At 52.5% G+C, this 26,881-nt stretch overlaps 11 protein-coding genes across 11 annotated transcripts; 4 read left to right on the forward strand and 7 right to left on the reverse strand.

The window, feature by feature from the left end:
• Window positions 1-8: 8 nt before the first annotated feature.
• AFUA_5G00740 (uncharacterized protein) lies at window positions 9-233 on the reverse strand (the record flags this gene model as incomplete). The annotated part of the gene is made up of 1 exon (XM_743172.1): window positions 9-233. The coding sequence occupies one exon, from the start codon at window positions 231-233 to the stop codon at window positions 9-11; it is 225 nt and encodes a 74-aa protein (XP_748265.1).
• A 39-nt stretch (window positions 234-272) lies between these two features.
• On the reverse strand, window positions 273-641 carry AFUA_5G00750 (uncharacterized protein; the record flags this gene model as incomplete). The annotated part of the gene is made up of 1 exon (XM_743171.2): window positions 273-641. The coding sequence occupies one exon, from the start codon at window positions 639-641 to the stop codon at window positions 438-440; it is 204 nt and encodes a 67-aa protein (XP_748264.1). The 3' UTR covers window positions 273-437.
• A 578-nt stretch (window positions 642-1,219) lies between these two features.
• On the forward strand, window positions 1,220-5,057 carry chsC (chitin synthase C). Its single transcript, XM_743170.2, has 6 exons — window positions 1,220-2,162; window positions 2,238-2,335; window positions 2,388-2,805; window positions 2,858-3,219; window positions 3,277-4,307; window positions 4,359-5,057. The coding sequence occupies exons 2-6, from the start codon at window positions 2,252-2,254 to the stop codon at window positions 5,032-5,034; spliced, it is 2,571 nt and encodes an 856-aa protein (XP_748263.1). The 5' UTR covers window positions 1,220-2,162; window positions 2,238-2,251; the 3' UTR covers window positions 5,035-5,057.
• A 250-nt stretch (window positions 5,058-5,307) lies between these two features.
• AFUA_5G00770 (DUF4267 domain-containing protein) lies at window positions 5,308-5,715 on the reverse strand (the record flags this gene model as incomplete). The annotated part of the gene is made up of 1 exon (XM_743169.1): window positions 5,308-5,715. One exon carries the CDS (start codon window positions 5,713-5,715, stop codon window positions 5,308-5,310), a length of 408 nt encoding a protein of 135 aa, XP_748262.1.
• A 28-nt stretch (window positions 5,716-5,743) lies between these two features.
• Window positions 5,744-10,829, reverse strand: AFUA_5G00790 (putative ABC multidrug transporter; the record flags this gene model as incomplete). Its single annotated transcript, XM_743168.2, has 5 exons — window positions 5,744-6,827; window positions 6,889-7,122; window positions 7,183-8,124; window positions 8,183-9,718; window positions 9,774-10,829. 5 exons carry the CDS (start codon window positions 10,827-10,829, stop codon window positions 6,180-6,182), a joined length of 4,416 nt encoding a protein of 1,471 aa, XP_748261.1. The 3' UTR covers window positions 5,744-6,179.
• A 285-nt stretch (window positions 10,830-11,114) lies between these two features.
• AFUA_5G00800 (uncharacterized protein) lies at window positions 11,115-13,504 on the forward strand. The gene is made up of 2 exons (XM_077804706.1): window positions 11,115-11,540; window positions 11,604-13,504. Exon 2 carries the CDS (start codon window positions 12,528-12,530, stop codon window positions 12,888-12,890), a length of 363 nt encoding a protein of 120 aa, XP_077659892.1. The 5' UTR covers window positions 11,115-11,540; window positions 11,604-12,527; the 3' UTR covers window positions 12,891-13,504.
• Window positions 13,505-14,623: 1,119 nt separating this feature from the next.
• On the forward strand, window positions 14,624-15,743 carry AFUA_5G00810 (uncharacterized protein; the record flags this gene model as incomplete). Its single annotated transcript, XM_743166.2, has 1 exon — window positions 14,624-15,743. One exon carries the CDS (start codon window positions 14,624-14,626, stop codon window positions 15,677-15,679), a length of 1,056 nt encoding a protein of 351 aa, XP_748259.1. The 3' UTR covers window positions 15,680-15,743.
• Window positions 15,744-17,450: 1,707 nt separating this feature from the next.
• AFUA_5G00820 (TolB family protein) lies at window positions 17,451-19,598 on the forward strand (the record flags this gene model as incomplete). Its single annotated transcript, XM_743165.2, has 1 exon — window positions 17,451-19,598. One exon carries the CDS (start codon window positions 17,451-17,453, stop codon window positions 19,365-19,367), a length of 1,917 nt encoding a protein of 638 aa, XP_748258.1. The 3' UTR covers window positions 19,368-19,598.
• Window positions 19,599-19,870: 272 nt separating this feature from the next.
• AFUA_5G00830 (DUF3176 domain-containing protein) lies at window positions 19,871-21,652 on the reverse strand (the record flags this gene model as incomplete). Its single annotated transcript, XM_743164.1, has 2 exons — window positions 19,871-21,134; window positions 21,183-21,652. 2 exons carry the CDS (start codon window positions 21,650-21,652, stop codon window positions 19,871-19,873), a joined length of 1,734 nt encoding a protein of 577 aa, XP_748257.1.
• Window positions 21,653-22,207: 555 nt separating this feature from the next.
• Window positions 22,208-24,137, reverse strand: AFUA_5G00840 (CFEM domain-containing protein). Its single transcript, XM_077804707.1, has 7 exons — window positions 24,115-24,137; window positions 23,906-24,005; window positions 23,711-23,852; window positions 23,479-23,663; window positions 22,827-23,341; window positions 22,712-22,779; window positions 22,208-22,656 (listed from the first exon to the last, which is right to left on the reverse strand). The coding sequence occupies exons 2-7, from the start codon at window positions 23,996-23,998 to the stop codon at window positions 22,340-22,342; spliced, it is 1,320 nt and encodes a 439-aa protein (XP_077660845.1). The 5' UTR covers window positions 23,999-24,005; window positions 24,115-24,137; the 3' UTR covers window positions 22,208-22,339.
• A 1,750-nt stretch (window positions 24,138-25,887) lies between these two features.
• AFUA_5G00860 (Ankyrin repeat protein) lies at window positions 25,888-26,670 on the reverse strand (the record flags this gene model as incomplete). The annotated part of the gene is made up of 1 exon (XM_743162.1): window positions 25,888-26,670. One exon carries the CDS (start codon window positions 26,668-26,670, stop codon window positions 25,888-25,890), a length of 783 nt encoding a protein of 260 aa, XP_748255.1.
• Between the last annotated feature and the right edge of the window lie 211 nt (window positions 26,671-26,881).

The raw sequence follows: 26,881 nt of genomic DNA on the forward strand, positions 1-26,881 counted from the left end.
AGGAGAAGTTATAGGTACATGGTTCGATAGTGGATTGGCAACGACACTGAAGGGTCGACAATCGTTCTCCTATGACGACTGTGGACAGAGACATGCGAGCTGGAAGCAGCCGAAGCAGTGCGGATCAGCTCAGGACGAGTGGCCCTTGTCTGATTGCCCAACTCTTCGTCGTCACCCTGCCATCGCAGGCGCGTAACTTCCTCGTCGGCAGGCTTGTGCTCAGTTTGGTCCATTTCTCGCCCAGAGAGATCTTCTTAGAGCAAGTTGTGGCAGGAGAAAGGAAACCAAGGATCGTGATATTGGTCCTCCAGAGTCGAATGAGAACTACATTCGCTTTATAGCTCTCAGGCTGGGTCTATAGACCATGTTGTTCGCTGCACATTTGTTCATGAGGAGTATAGCAGCGAGACAGTCTCGTGGCATAGAAAGCTGCGCGATTAACGATGGCCATAGCTCTTTAGCCAACAGCTGTGTCGGTGGTGGCTGAGATACCAGTTCAAGCTTCCTGAGACGTCAATAAATCCCTCTTCGCGAAGTTCAAAGAAAAATTCCACCCAATGATTGAGCTGCGACGGGACCTTATCTGCAACCTTGTTTTCTTTCTGTTGGAAAGAGACGACGTTATTGATCGAGTCGTCCATGCTTGAGGCTTTAACTACCAACCAGATAGATTTCTCTGGTTCAGCCCCCACTACAGTCGACTCTGCTGTCTATGCGCGATATAGTTTACACTTCTCGACAACATACATTGTGTGATTCTATTACCTATCTGCTGCGGCTTATCTTCTAGAGGTCAGCATCTAATTGTTCGCTTGTTGTCACTTGGGCTTGTTCCAACCAGCCTATATTATGGTCGATGCTCTTACTTGCTAGTCCCTCATTCGTCTAGTGTCCACCTTTTGAGGCGTCAAAACTATGTAAAGAACTTGTAAGGGATATCAGTGTCATCACTGCCTTTGTTACAATGTTGTCCTTCCAAACATGGTTGATGCTGTTTGGTATAAGTCGATCGAGCATGCTCAGTGCGAAATACCGCCCGCCTATCGGTAAAAATATATATATGCATCACAACCTGTAGCTAGAACACAACACACTACCGCATGACAGGATCCATATCTTAGGAAGATGGTCCAGGAAGGCTTGACGGCAACATATCTTACAATTCAAAGCAATTGACTTAGATGGACACTTTTGCTGCAAGGCCGCATTACGGCTTCAAGCTGCCAATGGTAGTCACGTGATCACACAAGATCAGCCGCTCCCCCTTTTTTTTTTTTTCTCCAACGTTCTCCCTCGATCTCATCCACCTGAGTCATACCTCGGAATCTTTGTCTTCATCAGGACATTCTGATATCCATCTTCAATTCGATGGAATAGATTGTGTGACCTGATTCCGGATGAGATTGCTTATTTGTATTGCCAGTGTCCCAGTCTTGGTGGAGTGACCGCCGCACAGCCGAGAACAAGCACAAATCTTTAGCACCACGCGTCGTCCAGGACTCGACCCAGCAAATGTGGCGGAGCCCGCAAAGCGTCCTATCAACCACGTTTAGACCACACCAAATTGCAACCAATATGGCACGAACCAAGCCTTACAACGGGTGTCGTCAGCCACTGGCGGCGACAACCCATAGAATATCCACTGGTTGGTTCTTGGCTGACGATTGTTCCCCGGCCTAGTCCGGCCTAGTGGACGATCGCTGGCTCGAAATCAGCTCAAACTTCAAGATCTAGAATGATTGTCATTGGAGGTGCCAGGATGGAAAGGACTCTAGGCGTTGATGTTGACAAGCAGCGAAGTCATCTTGGACATATGAGCGACGTGTGCGAAGTTGCCGGATGTCCTTGCCCCACTGGACCCAGAACCAAGGATCAACATGTGCCAAACTCAGCCATCATCCAAGCAGGCTGGCCTGTTCTCACTAATCAAAGTCCTAATAATAACTGTCGTCTATCAAGATTGGACGGTGACAGAGGTGGGACGTTTCAACTGGCCATCATAATGAAAATGTTTGTCCGGACAAAGGCAGTGTCTCTTATCGACAAACCCTCCAGTCAGATCTTTTTGAGATCTCAAGCTAACAATAGAACCATTTGACTCTGATCCGTGGTAGGATCAGTTTTACAAGCGGCATATAATTGCGACTTGATCTCTTAGTCAGGTACAACTCTTCAGTCTTGCAAACATTCATTTTCTCCGACCGATTATACTGACGTTCAACCTGTCCAATCTCAAGAGCTCACTGCCAAAATGGGCACTCCAAGGCCCTATTCGGCGCATTCACCGCAGGAAAGCCGAAGCAGCTTCTACTCGCAGCCCTCCCAATCTCCTACAGTAAGTGTTTGACCAAGCAGTATGAGCAAAAAAGTTGACCTTGCTTCAGCAGCCTACCTACGGTCGCGATGACGCGGAAGATCAACAACAATCCCTCCTTCGACGCAGTTTAGCCAGTCCCAATGGCTGGTCATACGATGATCCCAACGTATCTACCGACTCTCTGAGGCGATACACATTGCATGATCCGGGGATAACCGCATTTGCTCCCCCGTACCCGGAGTCCGAGGCCGCCGATGTACGCAGCGCACGGATGTCGGGATACAGTGGAATCGAGATGGATGCCTGGCAAAGACGACAAGGGGTGAAACCAAGTGCGCTACGGCGATATGGAACCAGGAAGATCAACCTCGTCCAGGGTTCGGTACTCAGCGTTGACTACCCGGTGCCGAGTGCGATTCAGAACGCGATCCAGGCGGAGTATCGGGATGCGGAGGAAGCGTTCCATGAAGAATTCACGCATATGCGGTGTAAGTACTCATGCCGAATTGCGATCGCATACAGTCGGCTAAGGAGGTCTAGATACTGCCGCCACCTGCGACCCAGATGAATTCACTCTGCGCAACGGCTACAACCTACGTCCCGCCATGTATAACCGTCATACGGAACTGCTCATCGCGATCACTTATTATAATGAGGATAAAGTTCTGACCGCCCGAACTCTGCATGGAGTGATGCAAAACGTCCGGGACATTGTGAACCTGAAGAAGTCAGAATTTTGGAACAAGGGAGGACCGGCATGGCAGAAGATTGTGGTGTGTCTCGTGTTTGATGGAATTGAGCCTTGCGATAAGAATACTCTGGATGTCCTCGCCACGATAGGTGTGTATCAGGATGGGGTGATGAAAAAAGATGTGGACGGGCGCGAGACAGTCGCACATATTGTGAGTGATACAAGGCAGCGCGTTCCTTTTGAAAAACATCACTGATCAACACTCTAGTTCGAGTATACGACACAATTATCCGTCACCCCGACACAGCAGCTGGTCAGACCGCAGCCTAATGATCCTAGCAATCTCCCCCCGGTCCAGATGCTATTCTGCCTCAAGCAGAAGAACAGCAAGAAAATCAATTCCCACCGGTGGCTGTTCAACGCCTTTAGTCGAATCCTGAATCCGGAAATATGCATCCTGCTTGATGCTGGCACGAAGCCCGGGAGCAAATCCTTGCTTGCCCTATGGGAAGCATTCTATAATGACAAAACACTGGGCGGAGCATGCGGCGAAATCCATGCCATGCTGGGCAGGGGGTGGCGCAATGTGCTGAACCCTCTAGTCGCAGCGCAGAATTTTGAGTACAAAATTTCCAATATTCTTGATAAACCGCTGGAAAGCGCCTTTGGCTACGTGAGTGTGCTACCGGGTGCTTTCTCGGCATATCGCTACCGGGCGATCATGGGCCGACCGTTGGAGCAATACTTTCATGGGGATCATACTTTGTCCAAGCGGCTGGGAAAGAAGGGCATTGAGGGGATGAATATCTTTAAAAAGAACATGTTTCTTGCAGAGGATCGCATCCTATGCTTTGAACTGGTTGCCAAAGCTGGGTATAAATGGCATCTCACGTATGTGAAAGCATCCAAGGGAGAGACAGATGTTCCCGAGGCGGCGCCCGAATACATCAGTCAGCGGCGACGATGGCTCAATGGCTCCTTTGCTGCGAGTTTGTATTCCATCATGCACTTCGGACGCATCTATAAGAGTGGTCATAGCTTCGTTCGAATGTTCTTCTTGCATATTCAGATGATTTACAACTGCTGCCAGCTCATCATGACCTGGTTCTCTTTGGCATCCTACTGGCTGACCAGCTCGGTCATCATGGACCTCGTAGGGACGCCCAGCTCGCATAACAAGTACAAGGCATGGCCATTCGGCAACGATGCCTCCCCCATTGTCAACTTTTTTGTCAAATATGGTTATCTCTTGGTGCTGATGCTCCAATTTGTGCTGGCTCTGGGAAACCGCCCCAAAGGGTAAGCCGACGGAATCTCGTGTCCGAGACGGAAAACTGCTGACACACACAGAACCAAATTAGCCTACACAATGTCGTTCCTCTGGTTTTCTCTGGTGCAGTTCTACGTGCTTATCCTGTCCTTCTACCTGGTCGCTAATGCCTTCATGGGTGGCATGATCGACTTTGATTTCGACCAAGGCGTGGGCAACTTCCTCTCCTCCTTCTTCAGCTCCACTGGTGGAGGGATTGTCCTGATCGCCTTGGTGTCCACTTACGGCATTTACATTGTCGCGAGCATTCTCTACATGGACCCTTGGCACATCCTGACCAGTTCCTGGGCATACTTCCTGGGCATGACCACGTCGATCAATATTCTCATGGTGTATGCGTTCTGCAACTGGCACGATGTGTCGTGGGGTACGAAGGGGTCTGATAAGGCGGACGCTCTGCCCTCAGCGCAGACGAAGAAGGCCGACGGCAGCAAGAGCAACTTCATCGAGGAGATCGATAAACCGCAGGCAGACATCGACAGCCAGTTCGAGGCAACGGTCAAACGGGCGCTGGCCCCGTATCAGGAGCCCAAAGAAGACTCGACTATCAGCCTGGATGATTCCTATCGCAACTTTCGGACCAGCCTGGTGTTGCTCTGGATCTTGAGTAATTTGCTGGTCTCGCTGCTCATTACGAACGACGGCATCAGGAAGATGTGTCTGACGGTACGCCTGGGATCCCCGGGATGCGCCTGAGATAGTTTACTGACCGTGAGACAGAACACATCCACAACGCGGACGCAGTATTATTTCCAAGTGATTTTGTGGGCGACAGCTGGACTGTCTATCTTCCGATTCATTGGGTCGATCTACTTCCTGGGCAAGTCGGGAATCTTATGTTGCGTAGCACGTCGATGATTCAGGATATTATGCACTGTGATAGAGAACGATACCAAGAGCCATGAATTGCATGTCTAATCCTCTGACTGCCAGTACCTCACTGTAATGATATAGACCTGTTGCTGACATTCAATGGGTCTTGTCTGTCGTGTTTTTGCAGTCGGACCCAACCAGAAGACCCCCGATTATGGCCAGGACAGGAGCGTATCCCCAGTGATTCCATTGTCCATGGCCCTGGCTCCAACACACGGCCCCGTCAGCAAAGGCGACCGCACTGGTCGCGATCAACGTCCAACCCAGGGACTTGCGAGTGCCGAGAAAACCCGCCGCGTAGATGGTGAGGCCCATAAAAATGTCCCGCACGCCGTATATAATCATCAGGTTATCGACAAGGCTACGGCCGCTGGGAGCAACGGGGGGTTCAAACTCGAAGAAGGTCAAGGCATGTTCGGGACGCAGGATGGCGTTGATACCAAAACTGATGGGGATGAATCCCACGACGGTGGTGAGGAGCGACACGGACGCTGATTGAGACATGGTTGAGATGGCCAAATAGATAGAACAGGATTGAGATATCGTGATGTCCCGATGAGAGACGGAGTAGATAGGTTGGGGGGTTGAGGATGGTCTATTTATTTACCTCTTTCTTCCCCTGTTGACAAGGCTGACACTTGTCTTGGCTCTAGGCAGACGTGTCATACGTGAGGAGTCTTTGGTGCCATAGCAACATTGTCTTTGTCAGTAGCATCTTGACCTATGGTGACAAAGTGCTCATCCGCTATAAGTTAGTTGCCGAGCGCGTTACTTCAAGGTGAGCAACAGAAATAATTGGGTCTCTTCAGCGACATCCTTGACAACAATACTGGATCTGGGGTGTGGATAGCCTTTAGAATATGCTATTGCCGCGGTTGAGATACATACAAGCATCTTTGGGAATAGTGAACGCGTTCCAGCGACTACTGAGCAGCTCGTCTAATCGATATTCTATCCATGAGTGCGAATCACAGTCTTTTCTTCCCTTTCGGGACCCGACAAAGCCAGTAGAGGAAGACCGCCCCGAAGGTGTTAACGGCGACATACACCCAGAGCAGCCCGAAATCCCTCCAGCGAGTCGCGAAGTCAATGCTGAAATTCCTCAAGTATTGGCTCGTGTTATCAACACGACAATACTGGCATTGCTCATCACCGCGCGCGGCCGAATCCAGCAAGTACCCCCCGGCCAAGGCCATGTAGTCCTCCATGTACTCGCCGCAAGTCCGATTCGCAGGAGGCGAAAACGCCAGGAACTCGTTAGCCGCGCAGTGCATCGGAGCATCACCCAGGCTCGCCGACAACAGTCCCGACACCAGGTACGTGAACGGGTTGACCCGATACATGAAGATCCAGAAACCAGGGAGCGCATGCGGGCCGGCGAGGATGCCGCAGAAGGCGTACATCATGATGCCCATGATGTTTGCGAGCGCGGAGGCGAGCTCGGCGCTCTCGACGCCGGCGATGAGGAGATGCGCAAAGGAGCTGGCGAAGAGGAAGGTGGCCCAGATGATGAGGAAGACGAGGGTGCTTCGGGAATGGACGCTGTCGGTGTATTCGGCGTTGCGGTAGAGGCCGACGGGGTAGAACCAGGCCAGGAAACAGAGAACTGCCGCGATCTGAGGCTCATATGATTAGTCCGGGTCTGTGTCTGTGCATATCTGCCCTCTAACGACTTACCGTGTTCCATGCAAACTCCACGGCGATATTGGAGAGAACGAAGGCTTGCCAGGAGTAGGTCTTGGACTGGCGCTCGCGAGACTCGTATAAAGTTCGCTGGGTGACAAATGTTGGAATGATCTGGAAGATGAGTTGGATGACGACGAAGAGGAAGACAAAGACACCAAACACCTGGTTCTGTAGTCCCTGGGCGGTGTTGTCGCCTTTGAAGAAGGAGAAGCCAATGAAGATGGACTGCAATTTGCGTAACGGTTAGACAACACACCCACGGGTTTGACCACGCAGTTAACTTACCGAGCCGACGGTCAGGATCGCCTTGGAATAGAGATACGACGGCGTCCGCCAGTACTGCTGGAAGACTCGACGACCGACCTGGCCCAGCTGGGCTGGGAACGGGGCCGCAAACTCGGAGTAGCTGGATGGGTCATCCGAATGCACCGACGAAGGCTGACTGGCCAGCTGTCTCAGGCGAGACAATTCCTGGCGAACCTGCTGGTACTCCGGACTATTGCGCCACACCGCTGGCCAGTCGATATCCGTATGAGCTCCTGGCGCGGCTCCAATCACCTCGAGCATATGTTCTGCCGGGTTGGCACCTTTCGGGCAGGGGGGTCCACCATTGCGAACAAAGTAATCCATCAGGGTCCTGGCCCCCGATCCAATTTCCCCAAAGTAAACGGTCTTTCCTCCCTTGGCGAGGAGCAGGAGTCGGTCGAAGCGCTGGAACAACATGGCCGACGGTTGATGGATCGTACATAAGATGGCCTGTCCGTTTCTGGTCAACGTCTCCATGAGGTTGCATATCGACCAGGACGTCTGGCTGTCTAGCCCAGACGTGGGTTCATCCAGGAACAAGAGCAGCTTGGGACGGGCAGCCAGCTCCACTCCGATGGTGAGCCGTTTCCTCCGTTCCACGTTCAAGCCTTCCCCGGGGACGCCGACAATCGCGTCGGCGTAGTCTCGCATATGCAGGAGGTCAATCACTTTTTCCACGTACTCCAGCTTCTCCTCCCGGCTGTATTGGGGTGGTTGCCGCAGGAGAGCGCTGAACTCGAGCGCCTCACGGACGGTTGTGGTGGCCAGGTGGAGGTCCTGCTGTTGGACATATCCCGTCTTTCGCTGGAATGAACTGTCCCGCTGTCGTCCGTCCACCAGCGTTTCGCCCGTGACGACTCCGACCGTCGTTCGGCTGGCCAGGACATCAAGCAAGGTAGTCTTCCCAGCCCCGGAGACGCCCTAGGTACATTCTCTTAGCGTCTCTCGAATGTCACAGACAGGCAGAAAAGGGACTTACCATCAGAGCAGTCAGTGTACCAGGTTTGATCCATCCATCGACGTGGTCGAGAATCCGCCTCGTTTCGTTCTTGATCTTCACATCGTAACACACATCTTCCCAGTGAAATATAGACGTCTGCGTCTCAACACCCTCAACAGGAGTCGGGGCCTCACTGTACTTTTCACTCGGCACGGCAGAGGCAGAGGGCTGTTCCTCGTCGCGCTGCCCCTGCTTTGCTCGCGCGATATGAGCGCTCCCGCGTCGGAATACAAGTACCTCGCCTTTTGACCGCTTCGAAGCAACAAGCTCCGTCGTCACAAAATGGCACACGGCCAGGAAGACGGTCATGGCGATGATGATCCCAAAGTTGCGCCAGCGGTGGCTGTTGACGTAGCCGTACGAGGAGCGGACAAACACGTCGCCCGAAACGACATCTGAGCCCGAAGTCGCTCCGACAGTCGAGCATACGCGCTGCGTGCGGGATACATCCTCGTAGCCTGGCCCGGATGGGACAAAAGAGGAACACGGGAACTCACGTCCGTGGAACTCGTTGATCATGACGGCTTCGAAGCCATATGACACGGGGTTGAGCCATCGAATCCACGAGGCCCAGCCGCGCATGTACGACACAGGAATGGTGAAGCCAGTATATAAGACAAGGGCCAGCAGAATGATAGACGAAGGAGCAAGGGCCTGGTCGATGGTCTTGGTCAAGGATGCAAACCAGCGGAAGAACATCGACATGGCCAGCATCATTGACGTGGAAATCAACAGGAAGAAGAAAAACGGGCCCGGCTCGCGTCGCAGGTTCGACATGAAGTATAGCGTGAGATTGACCAAGGAGGAATTCACGAACTTGTATGGAAGACTCATGATAAAGGACGACAGAGCCTCCGCGCTGGGGTGGTAGTATGCGTAGCGGCTCTGTTTCTCCACAATGGTGCGTTTCTCGTACAATGTCAGAATCTCGAGGACACTGGCAAAGGCGTTGAGCAAGACCATCATAAAGAGCAGGGCGCCGCGGTAGTAGAACGAGGATGTGTCTCCGGTGAGGTTGTAGAAGATGCTGGCAATGATCAGAGCCTCGAAAAAGTTTCCGATGAGCATGGCCAATGTGACACTGGGGTCGTTCTTGAGACGCTGCCATTCCCTCCACAAACACAGTTTAACCTGGCCCCTGTAGGACAGGGTGTATGGCGATTTCTCTCGCTGCCGGTGTGACTTCTCTGCCCTCCGTGAGAGGGCAAACTGGTGGAGATCGGGTCCGTCAAGCGGATGCTCGGTGCTGTACTTCTCGATTGCGTGCAATAGGGACTGCCGTTGCGGACTCTCTTTCCAGCGCTGCGCAAACTCTTCTGGGGTGCGAGGAGCCATGTGCTCAAACCCGGGTTTGACAATGCGTTCAGCGGGGCTGCACATCGAGGTGAGGAAATCGGCGGTGGTCTGAGATTCAGGGCACTGGAATCCAAGCTGCTCGAAGTAGGCTTGGGCCTCGTGCGCCGCGCCAAAGTATATCTGCCATCCTTCATACAGAACAAGGACTTTGTCAAACAACTGTCCATCCATCAGCTGGTGCCTAGCGGGTTCATTCCAGTGGTATTTCACTCACATCGTATGCCGCTTGAGGGGCTTGGTAGATGGCCACACAGGAGGTAATCCCAAAGACATCGCTCTGCGTCCGCAATGTCCGACAGAATTCCACAGCATTCGCACTGTCCAGACCTCGGGTACTATTATCCCAGCATTGCAGGGGGGAGTATCCCAGAGCAGCCTCGGCAATGGTGACTCGCTTCCTCTCACCGCCGCTGACGCCTCGAACAAAGTCATTCCCCACACGCGTGTTGATGGTATGGCCAATGCCAAACATGGCCATGATCACATCGCGCAGATGTTTGGCGTACTCCTGTCGGGATAGACCCCCCGGGATCACCTGCGGGGCACGAGCAAGGGCGGCAAAATACAATGTGTCTCCTACTGAGAGCATGGGGAAGTGAGCGTCCACCTCGGCCGTGTAGATTGCCTCGCCGCGAAAAGCCGTCGACATCTGTTTGGGGCTGATGCCGTGGTAGTTGATATATGACGCTGCATCCACATTCAGACCGTGGGTCTCGCCCGCAATCGTTCTGAGAAACGTTGAGCAACCGGAGCCAGGAGGGCCAAGGACACACAGCTGTTCTCCGGGCAGCACCAGGCCCTCGACGTCGTGCAGAATATCGACCCGCTGTTTTCCGCCTCCCAGGGCCTGTCGGACCATCGTCGGCACCTTCAGGAGCGCATTGCCAACGCTCATCTGATAGTCCACGGGGCTGCCATACCCAAATACATTCAGATTTTTGAACGCGACACCTACCACGCGAGGGGGGTGGCCATCATCCTGCCGGTAACGAGCGTTGTAAAAGGCTCGGGCCCATTTTCTGGCATCAAACGAAGGGCTCTGGGGGTTGAGACTGCTATTTTCACCGGCTCCAAAGAGAAATGAATGATGGGACCGTCGGGATTGGGCGCTTATCTTGCGGACCAGGTTTGTCAACCGGCGGTCGATATCCTCAGCGGTGACCTTTTCATCTGGAGCAGCATCCAGGCGTTCCTCGCCATCGGGGAGCTGGGCCTCGGAAGGAGTATCCTCCCCCGTTGACCAGCGGTTATCCGTCGAGTTCAGGGCCATAGGGTCGATCAACCGAGGTGAGGATCACGTTCGTACTGTTCCGGCATCAGGAATGTAGGAAACGCTGGTTCCTGGAATATTTAAACCGGAATGTCAGTATGCGACCCATCCATCTCGGCGTCCCGCGGAGCACCTGAATGAAACAGAAGGCGATGCTGTCCAAATTCAGAAAGATCCAGATTACTTGGCACCAAGCTATGACTCTGCTTCGGAGCATTGGCAGCAGCACCAACATGAGTCTGTCTGGTCTTGGCCATCGTCTTCGGGCCCCGCGGAACCCGCGTCCTCCACCGTGTATTTCCGCAGACAGTCTGGATGATTGTTGGGTGCTTTCCGACCGAACTGCTACCTAGAAATGAGTCATAGGCAATTGCTAAGCCGAGAATCGAAGTCGCAATCATGTCTGCCTGGTGATCTCCTTCTTGGCATGCCCTTGTAGCCAGCGAGACCAATTTCCGGGCGCATTATCGGAATAAGGCGCGACATATGACCGGGGAACATTGTAAGGCGATGACTTCTACGAGGATCCAGAGTGATCGTGAAGCCTTTGCGCAAGTCAGTAGTTTGGTCCAAGTTGTCCGGAAGAGGTCCAAACGGCGACTTTGCGTTGCCTATCAATCTTCTACCTACACATTGTGGGCAGCATCAGCTCAGAAATATCGTCTACCGTTTCGCGTTTTCGGGAACGTGTCTCATGAATGATATATCAAGGTGGCATTGAGATGCTCCAATTTTGCAATTTGCAGTTGTCCCGCTTGCTAATGGAGCGATCAGAGCCTAAGAAGGGGTCGTGGCTGCCAGCAGAGATCCTCCTTGAGCCCATCAGAAACGACCACGGCTGTGGTAGGGGAATAGGACAGAGTTCAGTTGGCGCATGGCCGTCATGATCCTACATCCTGAACTGAATCGCTATCGAGGGCGACCCAACGGAGTAGGCTATCTCTTGTTCGAAATGAGATGAGCGCAGAAAGACGCCGGTCTCCCAGGAATGACCGAACGAGGAGTGCTAACCGGTCATGGTGACAAGTAACCGGCTGACATAGGATTCGCTGCAAGGGAAGCGAATCATCCGAGCATCTTCATTCTGCTCGCTTTCGTCTTTCGGCAGAAGATTAAGACCAGAGACAAATCCATCTGCTAATTCCCGGCACTGCCGACTATTGCAGCAAGAGATCCAGACTTGCAGGCTTGGATGAAGGCAGGAGGAATACGAAAAAGGGGAGGTCACTTTAGATAGGCATGGTCCATACAGTGGTGAATATCATACTCGTGCGGAAAGCTCGAGAGAAGACTGGAGGAGATGCAGACCATTTATAATCCGAATACGAGCACCCAACAGCCATGGGCCTTTTTTCGCGGTACATCTACATCAAGGGAAGAGCGTCGCTCTCTATACGAGATCCTAGTGTCTTGGCCAATTTGATTAGCTTCTGGATTCTGCTATCGACTAGTTGGCATCACATTCGATATGGACACAACATTGAAATGGCACTGGGACACAGTGCAGTTCGTGCTGAATTGCGGCGAAAGAACCTGCAGACGAATTCTATATAAGGCCTCTCCTATCCCGCTCAAAGTTGACATCCACAAGCCAGCTCAACCCCGTCAAGAATACTCCGACAGAAACAAGCTAATCACTCGATAAGGTAGGCAGCTTCCTCATACAGTACGATCTGAACTGACCATTGCACAGGCATCATGAAGATCGCAGCTCTCGCCGCCACTTTCGCCCTGGCCCTCGTCCCCAGCGTGTCTGCCTGGCGTGTGTACTTTTACCAGCTGAAGGAGGGCGAGGGTCCCTCTATCACCAATGCTGGGCCTGGAAATCCCGGGTTCAGGTGCCATCCCAACGTCGACCCTCTCAACCAGAAGATTTCCTCGATGAGGTACTACTCGGACAATCCGGAGGGCACCACCCGCTGCTGTCTTAGAGTATACGACAGCCCCGGCTGCAAAGGCGACTTTGGATATTCGTTCTGCCGGAACCAGTTCCTCAACTTTGCCGACATTGGTCATGACAACGATGTGAGCTCCTACTCGACCGAGTGCTTCAAAATTTGAGCTCCGGTCCGTAGGCGGCCAACTGGCAATGAGGAGATTGGAGACGATGACGCGAAGAGGTTCTTCAGGTTGTATGTATATAGACCCGAAAGCACTTCAATTATGGAATAGCACTGTCTTCCTTTCATCGTCCCCTGCCTCAATCACCGTCTCTTCTTGTCCTCTTCTGGATTCCCGCGAATTGTGGTCGGGCCATAACCCATTGGCCCGCTGCGGTCTATGCTGTACTTCAGGCCAGCCCGGCTTTTGCCACTGCTGAATACCTTGGAAATCATCATGACAACGAGTAATTTTAGAGCCGGCGCGCAGGCCGCAAGAATGGACAGTTCCATTTCGATGGTGGAAATACAGAAGAGCATTCAGTAGGTGTAGTCTGCCGGGATGCGGCAGTCGTAGTTGTCGAGGAGGATGACTCGTACAATTCCAGAGATGACCGATCTTCTTACATCAGTCATGAACCTTCAGTAGACGCGATTATGAGTCACATAAGACACAAGGACAGAATCCCAATCAACGTTAGCCTCTGACGCCGCGCGATCTCCAGGTTATACCCATTCCAGGTTGGAAGGACCAGCACCAGCAGCACGTCGGGGAAGATGGCGACACACAGGCGGTTCCGGTGACGAGGCTGGGAATTGATACATTTTGCATTTGGATAAAATAGATTGTCCCTCATTCTAGTGCAGTCTTAGTTCCTCGTTGATCGAGTCGAGAATCGTCTGGTTCGGTGTAAGTGAGCCAAGTTGGCAACTCTCCTGACATAATTCCAATTCACGACATAGACTAATATGGACTAAAGGCTTTGGAGGACACCCTCCGTCCCAGCTTGTCTCGAATTCGCTTCAGTATTGTTCTCATTGCCATTGCTGGTATCCTTCTGGGTATTCCGTACGTTGACGGCCAACTGCTGGTACACAGTAACAACATGACAACTCAATCCACTGGACAGTCGTCAGTCTCTATCTAACGTCTGGGTCTCCTTCTCGTCATTTTGTGTTTTCCTCTTCCTTCGCTCCTCGCTCCAAAAGACCAACCGATCTCAGACACGCAGGCCGCAGGAGCTATAGCCTTGCCTTGCAACCACATCAGTGGTCTTGTTAGCAAGTGCCACAAAAACAAACTGGATGGACGTCCGCACGAAATTGCTCCGACTCGGGAGCCTACATGAGTGAGGGAGACCTGCTCGAGCCGAACGTGCAGGAGGCACTCTACGGCGCTAATTACGACCGTCTCTACAGCCTCAAGCAGCGGTATGATCCACGGGGATGTTCTTTGCGCTGACAGCTGTCGGCGTGCAGGATTGGGAGGTCCAGGTTACGGATCCTGTGCCTTATTCGGAATAATAATGGGTGGGTGTGTCCTGTTGCCTAGATTGCTTGATCATCATTTAGAAGAAAGGTATACCCTAGACACAGGTCGCTGTCTACAGGGTCCATACCAAGGCATGCTGGGTATCATCTTGGCGCACTGATTGCGATGTAGATGGTACAGTTCTCCGTAGTCGAGGCGCCAAGCACATCTATCAACCATAGACGAATACGGGACTTGCCGGAAGGAGGTAGGATTGACACTCATTTCTCCTGTTCGGGCAACTCTCTCGTATTGGCTGGGCGCATGAAGCGAAAAGCATTGCTTCGCCCTTTCCAGTGGCAAAGATGTATGATTTTACTGGAGTATAAGTAGAGCTTGATATTCGGGTCCGTCTGCATCCACCGAGCCAATTTCATTCCACAATGGCCTTCCACAGCGACGATCGTCCCCTTTTACCAGCGGACTTAGAACAAACCTCTCCCGACATGGCATCCGCCGACGACCATTCCTCAATCTACTACATCTACCGCGAACGAAACGACCCCATGCTCATCACCACCACCCAACAACCAAAGACTCAGAAGCAGCGCCGCAAGAAACAAAAGGAAGACCCGTCGAGCATCCAAGACCCAAACGGCTACTTTGTCCACAGACCATACCTCAGTTTCGCCCGCCCGCCCCGGACCCTCCGCTCCGGGGCCTCCAGGGACGGACGGACCATATGCCTCATCCACAGTTACGCTGGCTGGCGCCGGTGGCGATTGCAGTTTGGCAGGGATCTCGGGGAAGCAATTGACCCCAGGGGAGTCGTGCAGTGGCAGCGGCGGAGCAATGCCGATAACAGCGTCAAGGCGGACGGCGATCTCAAAGGGTATCGGGTGCGTAGTTGGCGATTATGGGGGGAGTCTGGGAAGGCGTACCATCGTGAGGCAAATAGTAAGCGGGAGCAGGGGATGTGGACTGAAGACGATCCTGCGGGTTATCGACCTCTACGAGCCACTGAGGCGTGCTGGTTGACATGGACAGCGCCGTTCTCAAAACGGACAAGAGAATATGCATTCAGCTACGAAGGGGTCGACTTTGTGTGGAAAGGCACCAAGAACTTGCCAGAGGAGTGCAAGCTAGCAAGACGGCTGATGCCGGTCCATCACCTGAAGTTGGTAGCAATCTTACCGGCCAAGCTGGCGGAGGAAGCGGAGGAGGTGGTCGTTGGGTATTTTATTTGCAGTGCCGAGGCAGACGAGTACGGGACTCTCGTCATTGAAAACTCGAAAATCTGCGACATACTCGGGATTGACAAGATGCCAGAAGACATGGAATTGGCTCGCGTCAAAGGAGCAAGGCCGGCAAAGATGCATGATATGATTATGGCCACTGCTGTGTGTATGATCATAGGCGAGTGGCAGAAACGCAAGACAGCAGTGGGCGTGCTCTTTGGGCTGCTTTTCGCGGGGGCCATGAGCCCTGCCCAAATGTAGATATTGGTGATTTCCTTGCTGTACATTAGATCGTTCTGCAATGCATACTTCAAACTAGCCACTATTACTTGCATGGGAAAGGCCGATGCTGATGTCTTTGTCATATGTAGTGGTAATTTTGAGACTTTGACAAGTTGTAGAATGATGATTGCCGATTCTACTTGGAGATACCTGTCTGGCCAAAGTCGTGGCGAGCATACAGTCCAGTCAACCGCCCTACTCGATGATCATTCTAGAAGCATATAGATACAAAGCAACATAGAACCAACCTGGTCCACTTTGTATATTCTCTTCTTGCTCAATCGACTTCTCTGGAGGGCGCTCTGGTAGTTGCTGCTGTTTGCACTCACTCTCCAGGGGATACTGCTAGGGGTTCGGTGAATTCCCCGGGAATGCCCGGCAGCTCTAGACGTATTTAGATCTGGCAAGGACATTTAACCATGTCGGTTATGTCATTTATGTCAGGCGACATGACAAACAACAAGGATCCCATCATTGTGCCTCGTTGAAGGATGCGTGAAGGGGCGTCTGTTTATGTCTGCGGAAGTGGTAACGCCAGCATTCTCATTCTCCTGCTGTCTGAGATCAATGGATGTGTTTTATGCTGCTCATTTTCGTTAAGCATCTACTTGATGTGACTACTTCGTTGTATAGATGCAATCCAAGTGTCAGAGGTGTTCCGGTCTATGGTGTGTGTGATTCTGAACATGGTCTTGCCGACACCCCTTGATTGCAAAGCATCCCTGAAGCGCTATCAGAACTAGTCACGATTCTATTCGCTAACCTTTGTGCCCTTAGTGTCTTATCTCATCTATGTTTTCGCATCTAGTCTTCTTGTTCAGAAGCAGGATGTTAATACTCCTTGATTTGGGCCACCAAGTGTGCCAAGAACGGGAATAGTTGAAGGAAGTAACCTACGGCAAGGGGCAGCAGAGATAAAACCGAAGAAGTAATGGACCTCTGGTACCGATTGGTCATGCCCAACTCAGAAGAATGACAAGAAGCGAAGCATAATTGTTTGCTTCGAGATGATATGTTCAAGTCATGACTTCATGAACTATCAAGAAAGGCAAGTCCATTCCAGCGGAGGACATCGACATGACTGACGATCCGATAATGAATCTTGAAGGTCCTTTTCCTCACGGATCTTGCTCGTTCTCTTTTCTCAATGGGCCCTCTAGATGAGACATACCCAGCAGCAGGATAGCACTGTAAATCCAACCAGATCAACAGGACTGCGGCGAAAAAGACCTCTGCACAACATTGACACGGTTATCTTCATAGCAGCGTAATTGCCTTGGATATTGGAATGTGTTTAGTACTGTGCAGACCATGCTGCATACCTCCGAGCAAAGCAAATAATAAAGGATCGAGGAATAGTTTCTAGGTACGGCCATTGTCTATAACCGAAGACCACGGACAAATGAACGGTTTTATCACACTTCAACCATACTTCAAGAAATTACTGACAGCCTGATTCATTTGGCAGTTAGCTTCCCAACAGGCTCCATAGCCCATGGATGAAATCGCGGCTTTTCTAAACGCGTATACGACCCTGAGACAACTGGACATTCCTGCATATCGTACTCGTGTCTCTTCCCTAAAGCGGTAAGCTATACGGTTACGAGGACGATCTGCCATAAGTGATCACATTTCCTGCAGCACAGCTAAGTTGCCGTCATGTAACTATGACGCTTGTTGAGGATCAGATGGTATCCGGCTGCCTGGAGAAAATCAGCAGAACTATTAAAGAGCGATTCCCGCGCTCGCTATGAATATTCCAGCGCACGCACCTAACTGTACCACGAAACAGAAACGGCGAAGTATGAATTGGAATGCATTTGCGTTGGCAGTTTCCATACCTGCCATAGTCATTCAAGCAGAGATAGTCCTTCAAGCAGAGACACCTCCAGTCCCTCAGCCAGAGCCGATTGCAGTGACTGAGTTGCCTTTACCTCCTGTGGCCCCCAGCAACCACAGCGGCGCCTGTACAAAGAGCATCAACCCACATGGGACTGGTTGCATAGGAATTACCTCGGACACCTTCCAAGCCGGCGATTTTACGCCCGACGGGAACCACGTTCTTGCGAATGTCGAATTTGTTGGTGCGCCAACGGCCCCGGACCCGGCCAGCGTTTACACTGGCCAGCAATTGATTGCTGTCAAGGTTGATGGGTCACTCTTCCCTAATGGGGATCCATGGAAGTGCCTCAGCTGTGGCGTCCCTGCAGGGCAAGCACAAAGCCTTGATCCCGCAAGGGATTACCCTCATGCTGCTCGAAATGGCCGCCAAGCTTTATGGGGCCACAACATACTCGACTGTGGTGATGCTCTCCTCGTGAGCGATGAATGTACTCCAAACAAAACACATGTCTATCCCATTTACTGGTCCAGTGGAAGTATGCGAGAGTTGCGGATGCATCCGGATGATGTCCACATGGGTTGGAGCTCTTTCACCAAAGGAGGCCAGAACGCCTTCTTTGGGCGTTTGCTGTTCAACCCAAACCCAACGACCGGAAGTCCTGTCGTTCCTCGGTATGAATTGATAGATGTGAACATTCTGGTCGATCCAAACGGCCGCCCCTCGATCATGGCGGAGGGCACGCAGCTTAGATTACATGACGAGGCAATTGTTGTTGGCGAGCTGCGCGGCTTTAGTGGCGCTGGGGACGAGATTCTCTACATTGGCCCGACAAGAGAGGCGAACAATGTGGACCTCTTCGCAGTGCATGTCACATCCGGTGCTGTCCGTCGTCTGACTAGCCACCCGGAGTACGCAGATCCCATTGCCTTTTCTCATGACAATCGATGGTTCGTGGTCATGGATACCCGGGGATCCAACCGCCAGATGTGGATGTCAGGCATGCAATATGTGCCCCCGCTGATCGACCTGGTCACCATGACAGCAGCTTCGTCTACCCGTAACAACGGTGCTCGTCGCTTCTTCCAGCCAATTTTGGTTGATAGATATGGAGATCGAGGATCATACTTTGGCCAACAGGTCAACGCTGCTGGTAACGGCACAAGCGGCAGTGTCAACGATCCCAATTGGAACGGGCGCGCAGACCCTGCATTCTCTCCGGATGGTACAAAGATCGTCTTCTGGCAATCGTTAGTAATTCCTCCCGCATGCGGTGATCCGAATCCTCTTCCTTGTCCCGTTTCCACTGCCCCAGGTGGCCGTACATACCGGGTGATACTGGCCCATCTCACCAGTCGACAACCAGCGGCTCCTGCACCTGTCTATAAAGTACCAGATATGATTCCCTGGGCGAGAGCTTTTTCTCCCGGCGCTAGTACCCCTCCACCATACCAATTGACAGCTGGACTTTATTCTCTTCCCGGAAAAGTGCACGGCATAGCGCAGGTGCATCTCACGGCTTACCCAGGGTTCGGAGGCTTCAAAACTGTCGCTGTAAACTACACCAACTACAGCGACGACGGCCGGCATTTTATCCATGGCCGGGAAACGGTGACTCTGACATTGTCTGAGTCAAACCCCTGGTGGAATCATCTGGATTGGTACTCGGATTTGACCCAAACAGGCGCCGTACAGGCTACCAAGCGGACCGGCCCCGGGGGGTTCCAATTATCTATTGATGCTATGCAGAATATTTTCGAGGCAAATGGCACGCTGACAACTACGGTAGGTGGAGTTGTCTATTTGCAGCCGGCAAATGGGACATGAAGGATAATAAGAATGAAATCGAGAGTATATGATCATCTTCTCTGCAGTTCGAGCTCGTCGAATCGAGGATTATAAACCATCAAACTGTTAAAGTGTGGAAGTAGCAACAAGGATTGCCATCTTCTAGCGGCTGTTATTCCACAGTCATTCAATAGCCAGAGTTATCCTACGCTCCTAGCTTCGGTTTGAACACGCCATTGGATAGCCAAACCTCTCGGCAACCTCGTAAACTGCAGCGATCTGTGTTAAAGCAGTCTATCAAACAGCCTGTTAAACACACCATGCACAACGATGATGGTGCCATCAGCTATACGCGTATTCGGGTGTTCGTTTAGGGTACAAGTCCGCGACTGGTTGAAGTAGCCTGTCGCCCAGAGGTATCGCTAACCAAGTACTCGAGTCGATTTGTGCATCCCATTGTACCAGACTCTAATATTATCAACAGGTATTTGGCAAAGACTTGCGCTTGCATGGTGGAGCGTTACGCCTGAAACCTCTGGCACTTACTCCCGATGAACCAAGTGGCCATGCACCAGCAACCCCCAAGTCCCTGCCTCCAGCCGAACCTTTGCCAATTTCGCCATCTCATCCAATCTCTTATGGTCTGGATCGATCTTGCCCGACTGCAATGGTTGTGCTGAGCCATCAATTTGCAGGTCGGCGCACAGCAACGCCAACGGGGAGGACTTCCAAATGTACTGGTTGCGCGTATGCACAATCGTGACGATGAAGAATAATATGCTCAAGACGACCAATACAATAGGGAGCAACATCCACAGCCAGCGGATGCGGATGTATGATACATTCGTCCACGCGTCGCCAAGCACGGCTCCCTGGCAAACGCGATTCCGGGCATTTGCGGTAAGGGCCGCGGCGATGGAAGCGAATGTCCCATTGATCTGGGTCAAGTTGCCGGACCCGCCGTAGAGTGCGCGCAGGGTATCCGAAGTGAAGTATGGCCGGTTCGAGACGGGCAACATTCCGAACCCCGACACCAGGGGACTGATGGTATTCCTCATTGCAAGGATGCTCAGCCAGTTGATGGCGTAGTGGCACTGGCCATCGTTGAGACACGGTTGGGCCGATGCTACGGCATTCATGGTGAAATTATTGGTGGAATAGTTGGATATGGTGGTAGTAGGAAAGCTTTCCTCGGTCAGATCGCCTCGCCGGACAATGGCTCGGTGTGTCGAAACGCAGAAGTAGAACGCACATTCCATGGCCGTCACCTGAGGCGGCATGGTCTTTCCAGAAGTCGTAATAGCCGAGAAATTGAGAATGAGCGGCAAGCCTGATGCATCCAGGCGGACGAGGTCGACGTTTGTCGTTGCCTTGATGGTATACGGCGACGCCGCCGTGGTATTGAAGAAAAGATCGTTGGGGAGCGTGTAGTTGTATGAGTACGTGTCGTCGTCGGAGCTAGCCAGTGTGAGTTCACTGGTCAAATCGCTGCACGTACTGCAGAAGCCGAGCGATTGATAGGGCGCAAAAGTGCAATTGCCTGTTGGACAGGTCACGGAGGATTGATGGTTGAGCGACGTCTGCATGATGCCGTTGTACATTGCTCCTGTTGTCTCCAACGGCACCAGATTCATTCCAGGCGCTTGGCCCGCCCCCCAGTCTTCATACATGCTTGTGTTGCATACCCGGATGGCGGCGCCTCCTTCGCGGGCAATGGAACGGGATCTGACATCGATGACCTGCTGGGTGAAGGGACCAATGGCCGCAGCAAAGACCAAAACAAAGGCCCCGAGCGAAGCAAGGTGGCTGTCCGTTTATTAGCGAGAAGCCAGTGATGGGAGAGAGGTTGCGCACCGAGGCACGTAGTTCACCAGGAGCTGTGCTGCACCCCACGCACCGCGACTGGCCGAATCGAGTGCAGCAAGATCACTCAATCTGCGTGTATCCTTGAACCAAGAGTATTTGAGTTGCGACAGAGCTTCTGCGATATATGTGGCCATGGCAGCTTTCATGAGAGTCGTCAGCAGGGCGATGATGGCGTTGAGGTTGATCCCCGCTGGCCAGTTTGGCTGCGTCTTTCCGTCGTAGATGCGCAGGACCGCGATCATGCCGATCAGCGTGAGGATGGCCACGACGCATGCTGCGAGCTCCCAGGACCAGTCCCAGAGGGACCATCGTATCCTCTCTTGGTCGTTTGGTGGTCGGTAGGGGGGCATGGTGGTTGGCTGGGATGGCGCTCCATGCACTGCTTCGTGATTATGAATTTGGACTGGAGCATAAGCTGATGTACCCGTCGCCACTGCCATTCTGGATATAATCTTCATACAAAGGGGTTATATCATATACTTTGCGCCAGCCAACGAGGCTATGACCAGAACGCCGAGGAGCTGTTTCCAGTCGGCTTGGACACAGGGAAAAAAGCCATCATTTAACTCTTGCTCGCACTCCCAGCTGGCATCGGCTGTCAAATAGTCTGCTATGTATACGAGAAATAACATGTTGTGGCTGAACATGGCAAATGAGCGGCCGCTGAGAGCTGCATGGCGCCCCCGGTGGTCGTTACCCGGCAATCAGGGTCACGGCCATCAGCCTCCACATCCAAAATACAGGCAGCTCTTGTCTTGTGATGCTGAGTATATGCTTTGACAGAGCTGGTCCTGTCCAATGGTTGCATTGCATTGCTCGGTTGTGATTCCCTAGTTTCCCCGGCAAGGCTAGCGGAATGGAGCTGAAGATATACAGAGTAGTTCGTCTGATGTGCTCGGCCAGCCCAAGCTTTTGACTTAGGGCGGTTTCGTTGCTTGATTAAGACAGTCTGGCGGAACATGCGTCCTCTGGAGGTAATCAACCAGCAGTGTGTAGCAAAACTCAGTAGGCAACACTACAGAGGTACTTTTGGATGTGGAGGTATCTCGTTCGTATCAACGGATAACGTAGTGACATAAACGTGATTATCAAAACCTTACAAAGCCAGCAACCCGACGAATAAAGCCGATATTGCTCTTGACGAGCTAATGTACACTCCCCTCCTTCAGTGGATCCAACTCCACCAGCCGCACAAAGCTGTTCGAGTCCCTTTTCTGAGGCTTGGTTTGATAGTCGACCGAGTACGATACCGTCTTGGCAATCTGACTTCTCTGTCCCTGGCGACTGGGGCCCAGAGCCCTTGCCGAGGGCGTCGTGGGCTGCGGGTACGATTTATCGGCGGAACCACCCAGCAGACCGGGGAAAAAGTGTGCGAGCATGGCGCGGCCGGTGGGCAGACAGGCGCAGAGAACGGCGATGCTGACTTCGATGACGGACCAGTGGACGATTGGTTGCAGCTCAACTGTAGTATCTGGGTTAATATTATGTGGAGAAAATGGTCGGGTGAGGGCACGAACCGGTAGGATTCTTCCCCCAGCGGTTGAGATAGAAGACGACGACACGGAGAATGGCGACGACGGTCAAGCTGTGTCGCGATCAGTCGATATCCCCAGAATATCAACGAAAACCTACACTAGACCCATGGCGAACATGACACTCACACCAAGCTTCTTCCTTCCCGACAGGTTGAGCTTCGAAATTTCATAGACAGGCATCAGCACCATGACAGTATCCACGGCGATGTTGACAAACGCATTGGCGAATGTCGCGCTGGTGAAATTGATGCATGTTCCCGGCGTCTCTCCTGTCCAGCCGTCCCATGCCAGATGGACTGGGTTGCATCGCAGCGAGTCGACAAGGACCCACGTCACTCCAATAGCAGCATTGAGTCCGATAATCGCGTACGTCGTGTATCGGAACGCCAGGGTCTGGAAGATTCGCAGAAGGAAGAGGCAGACCGAAATTTTGGCGAGGGAGATCTGCGTCTTGTATAAGACGACGAAGGCGAAGAAGCGCTGTGAATGATAGGTGAGTGCGCTGGCCGTTGGACTCAGGGACAAACGGCCACCTACCTTGTTCACCTCGGTGATGTTGTCCATGGGGATGACATCCCACATGTTCTTGCCGAAGCCAACTTGAATCACTGACTCCAGATTAGCAGTGTGAGGTCGCTCAATCGTTGCTGGGATGGCTCACTGGCGATGTTGACGGCAAAGATAGCTACCGCTAGCACCTGCTGATGGTCAGTCCGGTCGTGCCGGCTTATTCAAAGAGGATATCGTACATAGGCGCCGATGATGGTGTAGTCGTCGGAGCCCCAACCACCAGCCAGGCCCATGGATTTGGCGGCCATTCGGTTAAAGAAGAAGACTGAAGCCAGAATCAAAGGGACAAGTGTGGCAGCTTCCACCTCCGGCCGGCCTTGGTGGACGGGGACATTGCATGCGCGGTCGCCCAGGCGTTTTGCAACTGATACAGTCAGCCTTGGACCCTCGATTATGGCCCGTTCAACGTACGTAATGATTCTCTGACGGTGCATTGTGTGGAGGCGCACGCTGCGAGCGCATTCTGGTATGTTGTGTCGCCGCAAAGGCACAGCCCATCCGAAGAGCTGCATGCTGTCGCATTGGAAGAGAGGAGCTGCTCCTGACACCAGACCTAGTCCTCTTAGTCCTCCGCCCCCAATAATCCAGCAATATGCGGGGACCTACCGCACACTGAGGCAGGCTAGATTGCGCAGCCGAAGCCACAGCAGTGAACCCTGCGCCGACAGCAGCCGCAATCAATATCCGCCGAACAAGCATATTCTCACTGTGGACGGAGATGAGAAGAAATCATACAATTCTTTTCAAAGTTATGACGGAAGCGTTCAGGGCCCGAGACAGTCGTCAAATATGGAGCACGAGGGCAACACACACACCAGCGAAAAATTCCTATCGACCGGTCCAGCATGCGCAGAGAATCATGCTGGGCAAATTAGCGATCTGCAGAGTCCTGACAGAAACGCGGATCGAAAAGGAGGGATCTTCATGTCTGGCAGTCGACGATCCTGTTTATTGGCTATTTTCAGCAGTCGAGCCACAACCATACTCTTCTCTGGGAATCTTCTCCTTGCGCTAGAACGGATGGTTGCCCTTGGGGTTAGGGGGGGTCTTTCAAACAAGCCGGGACAAATCATCGTGAGCATCACGTAACTATTGCCTCGTATCCAGCAATGGGATCAACAAGATTCTTTTAGTGTCGGTAACTAAGTGGGCATAATATCCCTTTCTCGCCATGCGGTCTCCACTGCTGAAATAGGCTTGATCTCCTCGGGGACCGCGTCAAACTCTGCTTATTTCACATGCGGCGGACGATGAGCATGGAATCTGGCGAGTCATGCCACTACCGCATCGTTCTATCCTTGGGAATAGTGAGCCAACCAGTTCGTAGGGTTTGGTCTCACGTTGAACTCCGTCCGAACCCTATACTGTTACTGCGTACATCTTCAGACATCGTTCCCCATCGGTTGTAAACAATGTGGCAGAGAGCGTTTGTAGACCACCCGATTACTTCTTGGCCGTTCCGAAGATCCACTCTCATCCACCAACAACGGCATGGAAGGACAAGACAGGAAACGATCTCCACGGGTGCCATGATTTGTCAAGGTCTGGATGCTGATTCTGTACGTCACGTTGGCTGAAGGGAATAACTCTTCCCAGGATTAATTACACTTCCGCCAAGATCCAACAGAAGGAGTTATATACCGTAGCTTCTTGTTATCTTCAGTCGGCGATTCTTGGCATCACCGACTCAAACCATCGAGGTAGTTTGAATTCCGTACCTGATTCAGAAGGGCTCCAGGATGTGATGGCTTGTGCTCGATGCGCTAGTTCTACTGGAACCCGCTGGTTTCTCAGGCATCAATAATCCTAATGAACATATTCGGCATGTATTCCCCGACTACATGCCGGCTGACTCCGGAAATGCATGTCTCGTACTTTTTGAATCGACAACCGGATACTCTCTCTAGCCGAAAACAGCGGGCTGAAACAAGGCCTGGGCGACACCTAGTTCCCACGTCTCACGCTGACGCTCATGCCGAGCCCTACGCAACAAGGGGAAATCCACAACGAGCCCTGGAGTGAGATGGTCGACGAGCTGTGTCATTTCCGGCTCTTTGACTCTTTTCCGTGTCGTCCGGTGGCAGACGAATGATCCGGCATACAGCCTATGATTTGCCTCAGCTCATTGCAATGGCGTTCGTCCATAACGGTGCGGTTTGAGCATATCGCAACCCGCCAACCAGGACTTCAGCCGCCTCTCGAGTCCATTTGCATTGCCCAGGACAACGGCGTTCGACTGATCCCATCGCTTTCATTGATATCAGCCCTTTGATCTATGAGCCATCTCACACTCTCCACGTGTCCTTGATCTGCAGCGAGTGACCGCGCCGAGCGACCCAAGTATGCCTTCTGATGGACGTCTGCTCCGTCTTCGACCAGCAGTCAAGCAATCTGACGATGTCCGTGACAGGTTGCCATAAGGAATGGGATACGTCGATGGCGATCGATCTCGTGGACCGGAGCTCCTGCATCTACCAAGAGGGCAGCGAATAGGTTCACGACCGTCATGTACGACCCAGTAGAAAGCATCCTTGCCACTGAGCTCCAGCTGTTTCTTGGCACGATAGCCTAGAAGGAGACGTACGGCCTCAAGCTTGCCACCTCGAACAGCCCAGGTTAACGCCGTAGAGTTGTTGTCTCCGCCGCAGATACTGACATCCACGTAGCAGCAAGCAGCAAGTGCACGATGTCCAGGTATCCATGAAAGACGGCGTGTTGGAAAACCGACCTCCCGACCGGGTCACTTGCAGGTACATCCATGTTCGCCCCAGCGTCCAGCAGTGCTTTGATGAGCTCACATTGCGAGTAGACGCTCCAGGCCATATAAAGTGGTCTTTCACCGTGAGAAGTCCGAGCCTCGAGGTCGGCGTCATATTGCGCCAACAGTCGTTCAGCCCATGTTTTCGCGTCGAAAGCCGCTCGATGCAGAGGATATCAGGACCGGTTGTTTGGAACGTCGGTCTTTGCTCTCGCTGTAGCAGCAACTCCACTATATCTGGCTTTTTGATCCGAGCGCTATTCTTGATCGCGATCGCAACAGCAAGCGGAGTACGGCCTTGACCGTTGCGGTGGTTGATGTCCAGTTCCTCGTCCAGGAGGAAAGCAATGTCCGCAATCGGTCGGCTTCGCTTCACGGCCCGGTGCAGCAGGTTATCACCGTCAGAGTCAACCAGATGCCTATACTCTTTCCATTGACGAGTACGTTTGGTACAGTACGTCGGCCGGTGTTCTCTTTGCCCAGTCTGATGAGGGCTCAAGGGGCCTCCAGGTCCTCCGGGGCCAACCACGGAGGAGCTCGCCCACCTCGCCAAATACTGAGCTGTCTCAACGACAAGCTCCACCGGCAGCTTAAACAGGTGTTGTGGCGTCATGGTTTGACTTGTAGATGGCTCCCGGGAGTCAGCACATTCCGATAGTGGACCTGTTGGACTCGACTAGTGGCATCCATAAGTCATCCATATTCAAGTGATTGGCTCAAGTTTCTTGCCCCGCGCATAGGCTGCGCATAGGCTGGGCGCAAAGCCACCACAACAGTCATGCACTTCGGTCTAGATTTTCTATGGGCTTCTTTGAATATCAGAT

The sequence above is a fragment of the Aspergillus fumigatus genome, chromosome 5, assembly GCF_000002655.1.
Source record: "Aspergillus fumigatus Af293 chromosome 5, whole genome shotgun sequence".
Classification (NCBI taxonomy): domain Eukaryota; kingdom Fungi; phylum Ascomycota; class Eurotiomycetes; order Eurotiales; family Aspergillaceae; genus Aspergillus; species Aspergillus fumigatus.